General features: G+C 38.8%; 1 protein-coding gene across 1 annotated transcript; it reads right to left on the reverse strand.

The window, feature by feature from the left end:
* Positions 1 to 532: 532 nt before the first annotated feature.
* Positions 533 to 14,540, reverse strand: LOC126198953 (40S ribosomal protein S13). Its single transcript, XM_049935599.1, has 4 exons — positions 14,402 to 14,540; positions 14,127 to 14,254; positions 9,334 to 9,499; positions 533 to 713 (listed from the first exon to the last, which is right to left on the reverse strand). The coding sequence occupies exons 1-4, from the start codon at positions 14,422 to 14,424 to the stop codon at positions 575 to 577; spliced, it is 456 nt and encodes a 151-aa protein (XP_049791556.1). The 5' UTR covers positions 14,425 to 14,540; the 3' UTR covers positions 533 to 574.
* Positions 14,541 to 17,975: the final 3,435 nt, after the last annotated feature.

Genomic DNA, 17,975 nt, shown 5'->3' on the forward strand with positions numbered 1-17,975 from the left:
TACATTGGCGGACTTAAAAGCATTACATTCTCACAGAGAGGAAGCCCCGATAATCAACTGATCCTTTGTAGGAATCTCGCAGCACAAAATGTGACAGTCATTCTCTCTATGTATATCTTAAGACTGTGAGCAGATGGAAGACACGCTGCAACACAGGCAGAGGGCTGCAGCCGTGAGCAGGGCGCATGCGCAGCAGGGTGATCAGTCAACAGGCTGGCCTGTCAGCTCACTGACTCCGGCCCAGTGGTTTGCACTCAGTGCACCAGCCCAGCCTATGGCCCATACAGGTCAGGCTGCAAAACACGGCTTAAGACATCTTCAGATACCAAAATCATTTAATAAATAAATGTTCTGATCTGATAAATTATATGGACTTTTCAGTGACATGTATGTCAAATTTAATCAGTTCATATAGCATACAACTAACTTTCATCTGGACATTAACCACTTTAAAAACTGTTATGTAATCAAGTGGAACACAACCTAAATTGACAAATTTCAGTGTTGGAAATTGTTTGGAATAACGTGTCAATTCAGTTTTCATAATAAATTTATTATTTACTGATACATTTTCTTATGCAACAAGAGCAGATGCTGTGCTCGATTCATATTTCCAGTTTGGTGGAAGAATAGTCTTCTTCTTGTAGTACCGAGCAAGCCGGTGGATTCTTGACTCCACAAGAATGAGGCGAAACTTTGAATCCTTGTCCTTCCTGTGAAACATGAAAATATTGAATTTCAGAAAATTTACATAAATTTTACATCTACTTACACCAAATAAATATTGCAACCAAGGTAACCGCCTGGAATATATTTGGGTTATGACAAAGCAGCTATTCACATGAATGATTGATTATTTGCTAGAACAAATATGTGATGATAGATTCCACACAGCTACGATAAAAATTACATGCAAAAAAGTTTTCAGCCAAGTCTGTGCTCACTTAATCTACCCTAATTCGAAAGTAGTAACCTAAAATTCTCTCTTATTGAACATCTGGTGGACCTGAGACACTTCGTCTTAAAACAGGTGATCCATTAGCTGAATTTTAGGCTTTTTAACATGGTAATTACTCTATCACAAACTCGTGCCACACACTAAAATGTATTCTAACATGACTAAGTCCATTACAACTAGTATCATATACATCAACAATAAACTTTCAATGCAACTATGTCAACATTCTTAAATCTAAAAGAGTTGGTTGTCTTCTCTGGCAGCTTTGTGCAATGACAGAAGTGGTGGCCCCACCTGGCAAGAAACTATTTTTATAAGCCATGAATCCCCCATCATTATTGACATAAAATGGTGCCACAAGGTGCTTTTCTTCTGTATCACAATGACCCCCCCCCCCCCAAACAGTGCATGTTCTTACCAGGACCAAACTATATGACAGCCTAGTTTCATATTCACTGCAATTCTTGGAATCAGTGGTAGCGAAGTATTTTTGCTACACAAGGAGGCAACTTCTAGCCCAGTCACCCTCACTACCTAAATTTTGGTGAGAGTGTTTGTTATGTGCATCACTTTTATTAAAACAAACCAGCCAACCACTCACTGCATTGAAACTGATCTCTAGGTTGATTTCTTGAGCCTTCTCACACAGTATGTTTTTGCATATTGGAATTCTTTGAACGCATTAAAAAAATTTTCAACACTCTAAGTTGAGGTATGGATGTTGCTAAAACCAGACTGGAACCTTGGGCTTCTGCATTAATAAGGACTATCTTTATCACACAAAGATGGAGCTGACTCATACTTTCTTACTAAGTTTAATGTCACTAATGGCTTTGACATTGTGAATAACTATCAGCTTATGCATATGTAAGTATACTTTTACAGGCTATACTGAAGTATAGGGCGAGTGGTCTTCAAGCCTTGTACACACTAAGTTTGATACGCTTTTCTGGTTAGAATGAAATTTTCACTCTACAGCGGAGTGTGCGCTGATATGAAACTTCCTGGCAGATTAAAACTGTGTGCCGGACCGAGACTCGAACCTTTGCCTTTTGTGGGCAAGTGCTCTACCGACTGGGCTACCCAAGCACGACTCACGTCCCGTCCTCACAGCTTTAATTCCGCCAGTACCTCGTCTAGGAGAGCTTCTGTGAAGTTTGGAAGGTAGGAGATGAGGTACTGGCGGAATTAAAGCTGTGAGGATGGTGCGTGAGTCATGCTTGGGTAGCTCAGTCGGTAGAGCACTTGCCCGCGAAAGGCAAAGGTCCTGAGTTCGAGTCTATGTCCAGCACACAGTTTTAATCTGCCAGGAAGTTTCATGTTTCTGGCTACTTGATGTGGACACCATTTAGAAACATCTTTCAAAACATGGAAAGCTCTAACCATACCAGTGGCCGTACAGACCTTAAGAAACAATATTTCAGGCCAGCCACACAGCAGACGTGTACGTTTATATTTTACATTGTGTTGTCTGTTGTACAGAATTGGTTAGGTGTTTTGTTTTGATGCATTAAGTATTTCTGATAATGATATATGCAATGGACGAGGCAGCAGGCTGTCTAGGTTGTTATTGTACCAGGCTGATGGCTGCTTATGGAATATATGAAGCAAGCAATACAAGAAGAGCAATAAAACTAGATGCTCAGCAGAAAACAGATATTACATTTCGTGGAGTACTGATAACTGCGTAGAAAAGAAAAGAAGGCCATTTGCTGCATCTTGCTTCAAAATGTGTAATAATACTCAAGGCCCTGGAATGAATCTCCCATTGACAAAAAACAGACTAACAGCAGGTCTGATTATAATTGTTTTCCTGAACGGTCTATATTTTTAAAGAAACTGTGATACCATATTTGCCAGATAATCAAAATTGTTACATGATATCCAAGTGAAATTACAGAAACTAGCTGTCTTCCATACTCAGTTCCCATACGAAGACTGTTTCCAACAGATGTTCAACAGTGTTTTCACTCACCAAAGATCGACGCCTGTATGCAAATCAACAAATCAATTTCATATGACAACTAATTCGATTTTATCAACCATTACCAACTTTTATTCGAACACTGCATCAAAATAATATTTTAGTTTTAAAACCAATAATGAAATTCTCTGATACACGTAACCTTATTCTGTAAAACTAACACTAGGATATCCCGATGGCCTTTAGGTCAAGTCACAATAAATAAATAAAACAATGAACTAGGTCACGTCACAATAAAAAAATGGACAATGGCATGTCATTTTGTTTGCATGAACCTTAGAGTATTATTAATGCAGCAGGACATATAACAGTTTCGTAGACAAGATGTAGCAGACAATACAAGAAAAGTACAACAAATAGCATTGCAGATGATGCAAAGAGGCTGAAAAAATGTTTGCTGCCAGTGTGGACAGAAACAGAGACAAGAAACTAAGTCAGAAACAGATGTGAAACACTGTAGGAATTAATGTTTCCAATGGAAATGTTTGCTGTGACAGGGTGGATGTGGCTTTACATTAATTTTTGCAGTGGTGATCGGCTTTCAACTATCGACTTTTTCAAGTGTGTGTGAACAATCCTTGTGTGAACTGAGTCCCTTTCGATTCCCCATTTTCTTTGTACTGTGTGGCATACATGCACAGTATGCTGTTTCAAAGCAACAGTGCATTGAAAGCACCATATTACAAACATGTAACACTTATTATTAAATGTCAGGTAATAAAGCTTACATTTAAGGCTTTGAGAGATTTTATGGTAACTAATACACAATACAAATTTTAGATGAGCAAGGCATAGCGTAACGGACGTTGTCACGGTTAGCTGAATCCAGAAGTTACAAATTTACAACCCACTGTATGCCATTATTTTTTTTCCAACTTAGTTCTTATGATAGTAATACGATATGTTCTGAAATCTTCGATGATGTTACACATTTCTGTCTGGTTAGAGAATGGACGATGAAATAAATATCTGTTTCCGAATGTGTGTGATTTCTGAGTGTGTAGTTAGGCATGAAGCTAAGAGGACAGCTTAAATTGTTGCAAGGGAAACACTGAGTAATAACACTCATATTATTCCTTGTCACAAATATTTCACATGTTGCACAACACAAACATATTCTGTTAAAGAGTTCCTGCTACAACTGAGATTCTCCTGTCACTAACACATCCTTAGGTATCAACTTGATGTTATAGTGATCGACAAATCGATAGCCTCATTCCTGGCCACCTTAACAGCGACACCACATCACAATTACGTCAGTTCTGCAGAAAGTAGTATGAAAGTGTTGACAATGCTGATTGTGGATTATGTCAGCATTTCCACTCTCACATCTCCCCTCTCCGCAACGCCCTTAAATATTCCTCAACTTCGCCATCATCCACGGTGTGAACCGCCTGTCTTTTGTGCCACTTATAATTAACTCAGTCACATGAAATGTCAATGGGAAGAAAATGGGACTAAGTTAAGCGAGACTGAGTATAAACGTAGAATTTTTAGCACTGACCTTATTAGTTTCTCACAGGGTCTATGAATTTCTGATGTACAACCGCGAAAAACAAAAAATCAGAGAATGCGGTAAAATCGAAGTTCCACTGTAATCTCTAAAAAGTTAAGGCGCTAAGTTGAGAAGGCTACGTAAGTTAGCATAGAATGACCGCCTTGAGACTTCATATTGGTTTTTAGCTTTGCTCTGTAGCTCTAACCCCAAATATAAAAAATGCAAAGGTGCAGTAGTAGTAGTAGTAAGAAATTAGGTTGTTTATGGCATATGTTGTGATGCTAGTATTGGTCAGAGGTGAATGTGTTATACACGACGACAAACATTTTCTGTCCAACAGTAATGAATGTACAGGAACAGGGTGTATACGTGGACAAGGAAAAAAATTCCCGAATTTCCCAGTTAAAAATACACTTTCTCCTGGGTGTAAATACACCTTTTCCGTGTTAAGAGACAGTATACTCTTCCTCGGCACTGTAAAACTCATCAATTCTTTGAATGTTTATGGTATTATATACAGATGTAGAATTTCCTGCCACTTTAGAAAACTAAACTCAGGGGGGGAAAACACATTTTGAAAGACCTTTGATGTGCACCAACATGTACAGTGCATATTTCCATATTACGAAGGTATAAATTTGAATTCTACCATACACCGGATGACATTTCCAAAGCACTGAAATCGAGATTACGATGCGCTTTTGTAAGCCAGTCATAGCTCATGTCACGTGATCTCGCCAGCTGATGACAGAATAGGACACGCAATGTAGTCAGCTAATAGCAAGATCACTCGCAAGTAGTGCGAACACACAAAGAAGAGAAGTTAATGATTTAAATTAATATACATAGCATTCACATATAATATTGGTCTCTAAGATTAATAAGCCGGAAGAGATGCTAAGCTTCACCATTTTGCGCGTGCTACACTTCAAGATACATCACACAAATGTGCCAGCAAAATTTTTAGTAATGACATAAATGTCTGATGATCTGGGCTCAAAATTCTTCTAAATGGTCGTCTCAAAGAGTTGATTTTTAAATGAGAGTAAAACACTTTGTGATTTAAGTAATTCATCGTACATAGTTCATCTTGCGTAAAAGGAAATTTGGTTTGAATGTAACGCTTTTCAAACCACCATTCATAATATTTTCCTGCGACCTGTTACAAATACGTTCGTTTCAGCAGTTGGAAGAAAGCGCCAGATAATAGGCATCACCGCACTTACACAGCTACGATGACACAGGAAGCCCACATGTTCGTACGTGTAAAACATTAAAAGATCTTACATTATGTCCTAAAAGAAACAAGACATGAGAGGATACTTCAAGAGCATCGGAATTTCATGAACCATAGTCAAATGCATAATTCGACTTAAAATGCACATTCATATGTCCAGATTCGTATACAAATTTTCTTGGACTACCAGTACTGTATTATCTCATGTTTGGTTCTTTATTATGGTATAACAACATACGTGCACTTGAAATGCAGCGAACAGTTGAAACTAGCCAATAGTGTGAAATTAAACAGTTTCAAATAAAGCAGAAAAGATTAATGAAAGCCAAACCTCTGTAGCAAACCGACAAAAATAACTTCCTTGTTCTGCAAGGCGATTAATGATTCACTGTCAGGAAGGTGGAAATAAAATCTAAAACTAACAACATATTTTAGCCTTCCGTAATCATGCAAACGTATTTTAATTCCTTTGATAATTCCCGGCCGCAAAAATCAGTTTGTTATCATTTAACGTGAGAACAATAAACAAAGAGGAAACAACAAACTGACTGAACTTAAACACAGTTCACGTGGATACGACCCATCTCCCCATCACAACTCAGACTGCTCTGGGCATCAGTGCCACATTTACTATATTTCCGAACCAGTGCAGTATTAAGTAGTGGCGCCCAGCCATACTTCAGTAACCAGAAGCGAAAGAAGGTACTACTCATACGAGACTCAACTGTGGACACACAAGAGCCCACCCCCGCAACTGCTCCAATGAGTCCAATTTAAACAATTATCACAAATAACGCTCATCGGAAGCAATTTGTTGTTATGAAGCATTGCATAGTCTTCCTAAAGCCTCTGACACACTTTGCTGTTGCCAGATGCTTGTATGAGCACTGTGTTTTGTTGTTGTATATGGCGCATTTCCTTTGCAACTTAAGTTTTCTTTTTTGTTCCTGTTTTGTTGCTGCAGTATTATTCTGCAGTAGCAGGATACAGTAATATCCTTTGTTTGAGCATTGGTTCTTACCAGTCAAAATCACAAAAATTTAACTGAAAACTAAAGCAATGAAATATTCCCGAAATTCTAAACAATTCCTGGTTTTTTTGCAGTTTTCTCCAGGATGAAAAATTCCCGGGTTTTTCCCGAATCGTATACACCCTGAGGAACCAATCACTGACAGAATTACCTTTTCACCAAGATCATATACAGCACCACATATAGCAGAAGAAAAATGCCTACACTGAGTCACAAAGACCTGGAGATTTGGTTTTGACTATTACTTCTTAAACTAATGAGTGGACTGACACATGAAAAAAACACAGAGTCATGGGCTCTGCATATTAACAGGTCATGATGTAAGAAGTTGGTGGTTGTGCATACACAAGGTGTCAACTTCCAACGTCAGTTGTATAACAGGGTATGTCTATTACAAACACTGATGTGTGGCAAAAGCCACGCAGTAGTGTTTTTCAATTTGTGCAGAAGTAAGGAATGATGTACTAAATCAAATATGATGCGTACGGCTACTTATTTCATCCTACACGTGACAATTTTGTCATTAAGAGTGCCCTAGGGAATTGTGATAGAATAGATACATGAATCATCTAGCAGACAAGCTCAACAGCAATTTATGGCTATTTGATGATGACACTGTGGTATATGCGAAGTTGTCATCCTTGAGTGACTATAGGAGTATACAAGGTGATTCGGACAAATTATAGTTGGTCTGGTGAATGGCAGCTTGCTCTAAATGTATGAAAATTTAATCTAATGCCGATGAGGAGGAATAACAATCCTGTAACATTCGAATATAGCATTAGTAATGTGCTACTTGACACAGTTATCAATGAAATATATAGGTGTAATGTTCCAAAGCGATATAACCTGGAATGAGCGTGTCGGATTGACAGTTGAGAAGGTGAATACTTGACTTCATTTTGTGGGGGGAATCCTGAGAAAGTGTAGCTCACATACGAAGGAGACAGCATACAGAATGCTAGTGCGGCCCATTCTTGAGTATTGCTAGAGTATTTGAGAACCCCACCAGGTGAGATTAAAGTAAGACATCAAAGCAATTCAGAGGCATGCTGCTCAGTTTGTTGCCTGTATGTTCGATCAGCATACATTTATTAATGAAATGCTTAATGAACTCCAATGCGTATCCCTGGAGAAAAGATGACGCTCTTTTCATGAGAGTACTGAAGAAATTTAGAGAAACGGCACTGTGGCTGACTGCAGATTGATTCTACTGCCACCAATGCATGTTTTGCATAAGGAACAAGAAGATAAGAGAAATCAGGGCCCCTATGGAGGCTTACAGACAGTAGTTTTTCCCCTCACACTATTTGAGAGTGAAATAGGAAAGGAAATGACTATAGTCGAGTCAGTGTAAATTGATCCCCCGACAGCTGCAGTTTTCTAGCCATAGTTTCATGTGTCTACCTCAACCTATCATATTACGTTATCTTGTAAACGCCCCTATGGCAATGCCTCTATTGTCACAGCCCTGTAGACAGCTATCGTTTTCTCCTGCACCCGTTTGCATTTCACTTTGAAATGCTGGCAACAGTGCTGCAAGTCGTCATGGATCATCTTATGCTGTCTTACTACAGTAGTGGTATGCATCACATGGGGCTTGCAGATGTTTTTGGCACTAAAAAGAAATAGCTTTTTCTGAAGACATTATTTTACTGAAGCAGAAATGCAAAATTATTGCACTGTGTATACTGAAATTATAGAAAACACTAACAATCATTCTCTTTAAAAAGTAATTTACTTGTGTTTTACGAAATATCTATGCACGTTTAAAAGAACAACTTAACCATTACATTCTCCCGAAAAAACATCAAGCACATATGGTCAGTTTCATATTCAGTGTATTAGCATTTCAAACATGTTATAATACTACTTCATCTCAAAAATTAGGGCACAAAAATCAAACAAAAGCCATTTTGTTAGTCGAATGAGATTTTCACTCTGCAGCGGAGTGTGCGCTGATATGAAACTTCCTGGCAGATTAAAACTGTGTGCCCGACCGAGACTCAAACTCGGGACCTATTGCCTTTTGCGGGCAAGTGCTCTACCAACTGAGCTACTGAAGCACGACTCACACCCGGTACTCACAGCTTTACTTCTGCCAGTACCTCGTCTCTGTGAGTACCGGGCGTGAGTCGTGCTTCGGTAGCTCAGTTGGTAGAGCACTTGCCCGCGAAAGGCAAAGGTCCCGAGTTCGAGTCTCGGTCGGGCACACAGTTTTAATCTGCCAGTAAGTTTCATTTTGTTAGTTATGACAGGTCTGGTTAGTGATAACGCCATTTCAAAATCTCTCACACATGTGACTATGCATCTCTATCAGATCATGTGGCATGCAATAGCCCCCCCAAAGCTGACGAGCACACATGACCCCAACACCCCCTCTTCCATACACACCAATGAATGTTTTGGACAACCACAAGTATCAGAAACTTTTAACTTGCTGTAACGGACGAGCAATAACAAGGTGCAACATGACTGAAATGTGAGCTTGTGTGCTAATTAATTATCTCAATCACAATATATGCCTATAGCCAAGACGGTACAGACGAAACAATGAAGTTCATAATCCTTGGAACCAAACCCAACAAACAAGTCATGAAAAAGGCAAACAAATAGGTTAGCTAACCTGTTTCTTTCCAAATGCTTTCTGATTGCTACAGCTTTCTTAATAAGGTAATACAGGTCCTCTGGTAGATCTGGAGCCAAGGACATAGCTTTCATGATGCGCAAGATTTTATTTTGCGACACAAATCTCACTTGCGCAACACCATGTGAATCCCTGAGAATTACACCTGAAAATTACAAATGCAAAGATAAATGCGAATATGTTGTTTCTAACAAACAAGAAAAATTACTTCAGTACACACAAAAGCTAACATTATGTAACATACTTTTGCAAAAGTTATGTGATTAGTCCAAATTATCATTTCGAAACTAAAATCTGAATGGTGGAAAGTGCTATGAACAGAATTCTGAGGCTACTTGTAACCCTGAGTCAGCTTCCAAAGATTCAAGTCCATCCAACCACAAATATGAAAGCCCCTCGCCTACTTATCTGGCTCAAATGGCTCTGAGCACTATGGGACTTAATATCTGAGGTCATCAGTCCCCTAGAACTAAGAGCTACTTAAACATAACTAACCTAAGGACATCACACACACCCAAGCCCGAGGCAGGATTCGAACCTGCGACCGTAGCAGTCGCACGATTCCAGAACTGCTTGGCCACTCCGGCCGGCACCTACTCATCTGGTTCATACTGATTTTACGGAAGTAATGGAAAAGATACCCTACACATACTGTCTTATCCAGCACCCAACATTGTCTTAACCAGTGCCCAACATTGTCTTAACCAGTGCCCAACATTGTCTTAACCAGTGCCCAACATCAGAAAGAATTCATGAGCAACAGAGAAAAAGATTGACAGCCACAATATCATGAAACCATGCTTTATTGTTTTTTTATATAATGTTCCTTTGGGTGTACTAGGAACCTCCTTTAATCGTTAAATTAACATGAGAGATGAGATAATACACTTCAGGAATAATAGTTAAAATAATAAACAGTGTAGATATCAAAACTTGACCCAACGGTAGGTAATTCAAAGAAATATTAATTCCACAAAACAAGTCTAGATAGTTAAATGTAAAACAATGCAGACACTCATCCTTTCTAACATGGCAGCAGTTATGAATAAAATAGATTACCCGTTTTTGCTTTAATCATATTAGCACCAAAGCTTATACATATTATTGTTCATTTAGTCTTTAGGTGTTTTGCTCCCTCAGTCTGTATCCGTGAAGTATAAAAAATACTGACTGAAGCAGTTCCAGGTTATTCATGGGCACACCAGGAAGGGAGGGTTTACATCCTTAGTTCCATAGTTGCTCTGTAAAAGTGAAGCCATCATCAACCAGAAAGTTAGTTTGAACACCACAGTTCTTTACTAGCCACAGTTTTGGTGGTGGTACACTTACCTTCCTCCATCCTTTATACTGACAGCCTGTTAAAGTGAGGACACAGTTTACCATGGATTCAGAATCTTACGTGGGGAAAAAAAGGTTCTGAGCACTATGGGACTTAAAATCTGAGGTTATCAGTCCCCGAGAACTTAGAACTACTTAACTAACCTAAGGACATCACAAACATCCATGCCCGAGGTAGGATTCGAACCTGCGACAATAGTGGTTGCGCAGTTCCAGTATGAAACTGTCTACAACTGTTCAGTCACTGCGGCTGGCCAATCTAAAGGGCAACTCCACATTTTTCACGTCAACAAATATTGCCAAAGGTAAAGGAAATGGCATCTGACAAGACTCATAGGACTAACTGGGGATGAAATATGAAACTTTTGGATTCATAGTCAATGACTATATCACCGAGCCAGTGCCATTTCCCTGGAGCCTGTCTCCTTAATTCCTTTCTTTTCTATTGAAAGAGAACATGGGTAGAATTTGCGTAGTGGGTACTTCTTATACTGTGTGTGTGTGTGAGAGAGAGAGAGAGAGAGAGAGAGAGAGAGAGAGAGAGAGAGAGAGAGAGAGAGAGAGAATCAGTTGTCTGTGGTGCCCCACTGGGTCAAGTAACAACCTTGTTAGAACGGGCATAGTGGGGGAACCAAAGAAGTGTGGGGCAGGGAGGAATAGCAAGGTAGGAGTGGGGAAGATTCTGTAGTGAAGGACTGTCTGATAGTTAAAAAAAAATCTGGAACTCTACTTTTAACTCTCTCTGCCTGCTGTTCAGTGCCTTTTCTACTTGCTGAAAAGCAATACATACAAATTCATATCAATATACCAACACAATAAGCAACAATGTACTCTTGAGACTTGTCCATTTTCTAATACAGAGTGGGTAAAACAAAACTGGCCTAGAAAATATTTATAAGACACATCTAAATGATCGATGTTAAGGAACAGAAGTGTCCATCACAGAAAACACCAGAAACTGATTTCAATACACCAATATGTTTTTGTCACATCTGTACATGTATATCTCCCATGTATCCCAAGTACTTCATTTTATTATAAATGTAAGAGAATGGCAGATGTGTTCAATGAGCAGTTGAATGCAACACAAAAAGGCACTCAATAAAACAGTGGGTGTTCATTGTCGAACATCATACAAAGCATAATTTGTACAAAACGTGCGGAACTGTTACCAAAAGGGTCTAAAGTTAGAAGTGTTTCACTATATCTTTCAGCAAAGCAGTGCAAAACTTATAGGCAAAATGGCGGTTAACAGAAACATCCGATTCCACCCACCTGCTTTGACCAATGACATTACAAATATGGCGGAATCTACCATTCACAACAACTTCCGTATCACGACTATGGTGTCATAACATAAAACATGACAACAAACACAACAATAGATCGAAAAATCATCAAATGCATATGCCTCCAAAATATAATGAAACTAACAGGACAAGTGAGGGACTTGGGGGTTTCTGGGTGGGGACAAACTAAAAAAACACATGCCACAGAACAAAATGACAAAATAAAACGAACACCCTTGACCTATATAGGTCAACAGCAGCTACCACTACCACCACACTGAGAGGGGGAAAAAAAAATCCACAAAACCAAAATTAGAATCAAACACTTCCCTTGACCTGTTATCCTTACAACATCTCCACATATAACCACCCCTGATCCAAGACGCTGGAACCTTAGTAAGCCTAATTTTTTCACGACACACTGAACACTTCACGGCTTCAGCCAACAGGCCGAATAGCTGAAGAAATTTTACTAGACGACGCACTGTCCCCCATCATTGGCGACAACCGAAAACTGTTGACCTTATCAGTCATATCCCCGCCTACCAAAGACAAACAAAATGATTTACCAAAATTCACACAAGACAAACAGGAAACTACAATAACGTCGACATAACAAAACCTAAATCGTTAACTCTCTGAAAAATATTCCACTGAAGGCACTATCACTACTGATACCACACACCTGCAATGCTACCACGCAAACGAACCCCATACGCCACGTAACACACTAACCATAAACACACCACCAGAGAGAATCACCGACCACAACAATACGCCACCTATAAACATGCCACACACGCAAACTAAACCAAAAACATCACCTAACACACAAACACACCACCGATCATTTTAAAACGACCTAAACTCCGCCCCGTCGTGACGTCACACACAACAGCCTTATGTCACAGGTCAAAGCCGAAACAGGTGGAATCGGACACTTCGGTAAACCCCAAAATAGTGTGAAACAAGCACCGTAGCAAATAAAAGCCTTAAATATCCTAAAGCAGTTGTTTGAACATTGAAAATGAAATGATCGTATAGCATGGTTGACCGGGAGGCCCCTTACGGGGAAGTTCGGCCGCCGTATTGCAAGTCGTTTTTAGTTGACGCCACTTCGGCGACTTGCAAGTCAATGATGGTGAAATGATGATGAAGAACACACAACACCCAGTCATCACGAGGTAGAGAAAATCCCTAACCCCGCCGGAAATCGAACCCGGGACCCCGTGCGCAGGAAGCGAGAACGCTACCGCAAGACCACGAGCTGCGGACTGTTTGAACATTACAAACCAATGAGTGAATGAAAGCTTGGAACAAAGTCTGACGAAATCTCCATACTGTGAATAAGTGGGAGATCATGTTGGAACACTATTAAAAAGTATCTACGCTGGTATCCTCACAAATTTACTGTGGTGGTCTATACCAATGTGAGAGGGTAGAGCCTCCTTTCTCCACTACAAGCTTTAATAACAGCATATGTGAACACATAGTAGATTACCTCAGTATCCCTAAAAAACACAAGTCAACATTTACGAAAGAGTTGCTTTTTGACAACAGCTATGCCACATTATACACTAGATGCTATGCACTACATCTGAACACGCATCCGTAAGTAAATATTCTCAGCTGGACAGATGGGCTGAACAAACCCATTTTAAATTCATGAGAAAACCATAATACAACTTGAGAAGTGTGAGCATCTATACTACAGTTAAAACTGGGTCTTATTGATCATATCCAAACTGTCATGATTTTACAATAAAAAACAATATACAGCCCACAAAAAGTTACATCATATGTGAACAAGTGTGATGGAAGCTTGCCAGGTAAACATGAAGGTAAGAACGAATACCGCATCCATACATCAATTCACACACTGAAAAACGTTCCACAGCTTACAAATAGGTGGTCTGATTAAAACAAGTCTTTTTCACAAGTCATTTTACGTGATTTTTTAAAGCACTGTACAAAAGTGGTGCAAAGTACCCTGCCCCATCAGCGCAAAAACCATATTACTATTATACACCCCACACAACTGATACTATCCAGCTACCTTGTTCCACAGTTTAAATATTTAGCATCTCATTCACACTACTTTCTCTTAAGAAATTAAAGTGTACAGTACAACAGCCGTGGACTTACCTATTTGAGAAGGAGTAAGACCCTTGCGGGCCAATTTGCTGATTTGCTCCCTAACGTCTTCATCCTTCAATTTCAACCAGTTGGGGACACTTCTTCTGTATGGTAATGCTGACTGGGATATACCCTTTCTGCAATAGAATTGTTACAATAAACATGGTTACCACGTTGCAGGCAATACCCGTACAAGTGAATATCCAATGAGATAAAGCAACTTCTACTTAAGAACTTAACGTTAATACGGCTACAAAATACAACAAAGCAACATTTCAACTAACCCAGGCGCGTGCATACGACCCATTTTTGCAAAATATTACTTAACACGTGGTAAACCTAACCACACCGAACGCACTCTTTTCCGAGCTGCTTCCAAAGAAATTGTTTGAACGGAAGAAGTATCGGGCCGGTATTCTAAAGATGAAGCCATCCATAAGAATCAAGGTCGATTCGCACAGAAAGTCGATTCATACTTGATAGATCCATATTTCGCTATGATAGTAAGGAATAGGAGAGCGAGAGGAAAACAACCCACAATACATTTAAAATGGCAGCATTCACACAGACTGTTCACGAAATGACGTCGAGATCAAGGTTTCTCAGGAAGAAAGTTTTTTGACGTTTATGTTGGTAAAGTGAGCGGTATCGTCGTCTGTTACCATCGACAGTCAATCTAGAGCCGCTTGTACAGACTCCGGTTAGCAGCCGATTAAACTGTATTCTCGGAATTGTACGGGAAACGCGTTGGGACCTGCAAGGTAACTCGGGATAATTTAACGGGCCTGGTTCATCCGGAGAATAAGATTAGACGATGGCAGGAATAGCTATGGAACCAGAGAGTGATGGCGAGATTTTGGGATAAATGATTGAAAGAATGAAAAAGGAGCAGAAAATGAGACGCCGCCCAAATTACGGTATTTTGAAGTATATGATGATTCCTAATTTATATCTAGATTTCGTCTGTCAAAGGAAACAGTACTTCGTCTATATGATCTCATAAGTGAGAATCTTGAGCATGTGACTGATAAGTGAGACTATTCCTGTGTTTCCTAACACATGCTGTTTATTTGTGATAATATGTATATGATATCCATATTTCGTGAATGAAATACTGTCGTTTTATATGTATAACTAAGCGGAAAAATGATAATTTGTCCCAAAATAGTTTAGTTTATCTGGCATGTGTTACAACTTCTGCAGTGTTAGAAAGAACTACTTCTTTTTATTTAACAGACAGTGTCAAAATAGACTTACACAGATTGAAAACCAAACCAGTCTGGGGTGCTATTTGTATTGCATAACACTTTTTCAGTGTTAGATAAAAATATTAAGATTTTCCTTGTAATATAATATTTGATAGAACACTGATCTCCAGATTTCACTCAGCCATATTACATCTATAGCAGAAAATATCGCTCATTGGGGCAACAATTTGCAATCTGTTACTGAAAATATTAGGACCACAGATCCATTAACACTACATAGTGACAAAACTGTCTCCCACCTAAAATTATCATCATAAACATGTGACATATTTGTGCTTACCAAAGCTAAATTTAAATCAGTAACATTAATAGGAAAATCAGTACTTTTTATTTCATTATTTAAAAAAGGAAAAAGACAATGCTTCCTCAACTATAGAATATAGCTATTGTGTTTCTCAGTTATTAGTATTACTGACATAAACACATTCGCATTTATCGAAAAATCGTAGTTACCTATATGTTATAAGAGCACTGGTTCTTGTCATCCAGCTCACAGAAATTGTAATTTACTGAGCTACATGATCATAACACGTGGTAGAAGGGGCTGGCAAGATAAAATTTGAAATTTCTCTGGGATTGTCGCACAATTTGGCTCACATAATTCTTTTCTTTCTTTCAGAAATGACTCAGTTCCACCAACGACCCAGCTACTACTGACATTCAGATACTCTGACTCAGGTGATTTGCTTCTTCCTTTGGAGAGTTCATTGGCATTGATAAGGGAACAGTTAGCAGGATTATACTAAGGATGGGTATGTCAATGAACAACATGCACAAGAGACAGTTTTGTTAAATATTTCACTTTCTGTTGTAATTTGTAACACAACAGCCTATTGAAAAGGGAAGAGGCACTGTATTCAATCACAAACAAGCAACGTGCAGGTGCAGTTAAGATAGGGTTATATTCGTGTTGACAGTTGAAATCATCTTGACAGAAGCACGTGGAGGGCCAGTTTCACACTATGCTCCACAGGTGGTATTGGTATTGTCTATGGACTTCCACCGACCAGCAAACTGACTACGTGACTGGGAAAACCTATTGATTGGGCTGCACAGTGGCTGCTCGATTCTCATGGTCGCTTTTCACATTCAGTGCAGAATTAAACCTTACTCCAAAATTAATAAATATTGAGCCATATGTGTCACTGGAAAGCCACTGGGCTCATCTGAAGCAGAAAAGATGGACAATTACGCTTGTGGAGACACACCTTCAATATCAGCATTAATTTATAATTTATTGTAAGTTAAATGTTATAAATAATTCTTGAATTGTAAAAGTGAGAATATAGGCAATGCATTATACGATTATTACAATCGAGGAGTCTATGAATACATCCTGTGGAACTGTATCAGACTGTGATAGTAGATTTATTGAAATGTTCACATGAGAGGCCGAAAAGTGGATTTTTCGCAATGAAAAACAGCTCTTCTTACTAAATAAATGAAAAAAAAACATTAGATTTAGAGTAGTACTGTAGACTTTAGATATGTAGGAAATTATTCAGTTTGTAATTTAAGTTCTGTGTTAATATTTACACTTAAAAATCCAGAAACAGAGGAAAATCATAGAAACAATTGTTTACATATAAACTATGGCAATGAAAACAAAACTGACAACAGCATAATATTTCTCAGAAAATTTCATGTGATTCGATGTATTATATGTGTATAAAAGGTTAAAATTCTGAATTTCAGCAATTTTCATTTCAGTAGTTTAACTGACTTCAGTGGTGCTCGACCAAGGTTTCCTGGGTGAACAGTGGCATTTTGGATGGGAGTCAGGGATGCGCGAAACTGCGATTGTCGTATATCAGTGATTTCTGTGAATGTTACTTTTCACTAACTGTGATTCTTAACTGTGATTTGTTGCAGTTAAAAATTCACGACTTGTATCCCTCCGCTTTTTCTGCAACTTCTGCCATTTTTGCTACTCCTGCGATTTCTGCGACTTACACGATTACTGTGACTGGTGCGACTTCTGCGCTTTATGCCATTTCTGCGATTTATCATCATAGATGTTACATTGTCATTAGTCGTAAGCAAGAAGTGAACTGCGTCAATGTTACAAGAAATTTGTTTTCGCCTGTGTAGGCGATTATTTGTAAGAGCCTAATGTAACGTTTCAGAAATCCAACTGACATTAAACTACTTGAAATGGTATTATTAGTATTTCCAACGATTTTTCCTCATTTGTTACATAATATACGAAAGATATGCTAGCCCACAGATAACATTTCATTTCAACAAAGCAGTCAGCATTAAGTATGTTTTACCTATGTTCTTACTTTGGCTTTAGTTTTATATTAGTGGAACAAGTGTGAAAATATTGATAGTGTGATGTTGAGAATCATAACACAAATTATCATACAGTACCATACGAGTTCATGTTTAGAATAGAGATTCTAACTACATTGTTACATTCACAGGTATCTGAACCACGTTGTGTCACTCAATATGGGAATAATTCAAAGTATCAGTGACAGCAGGACTGGAAAAGTTGCCACGGCATCTTTACAATGTATTTGCCAGAAGTAAGGTTAGTTTCTAAGTTTGTGATTGAACGTAGGGGCATCGTTTACGCAAAGTGCGA

Source organism: Schistocerca nitens, chromosome 8 (genome assembly GCF_023898315.1).
Source record: "Schistocerca nitens isolate TAMUIC-IGC-003100 chromosome 8, iqSchNite1.1, whole genome shotgun sequence".
Lineage (NCBI taxonomy): Eukaryota > Metazoa > Arthropoda > Insecta > Orthoptera > Acrididae > Schistocerca > Schistocerca nitens.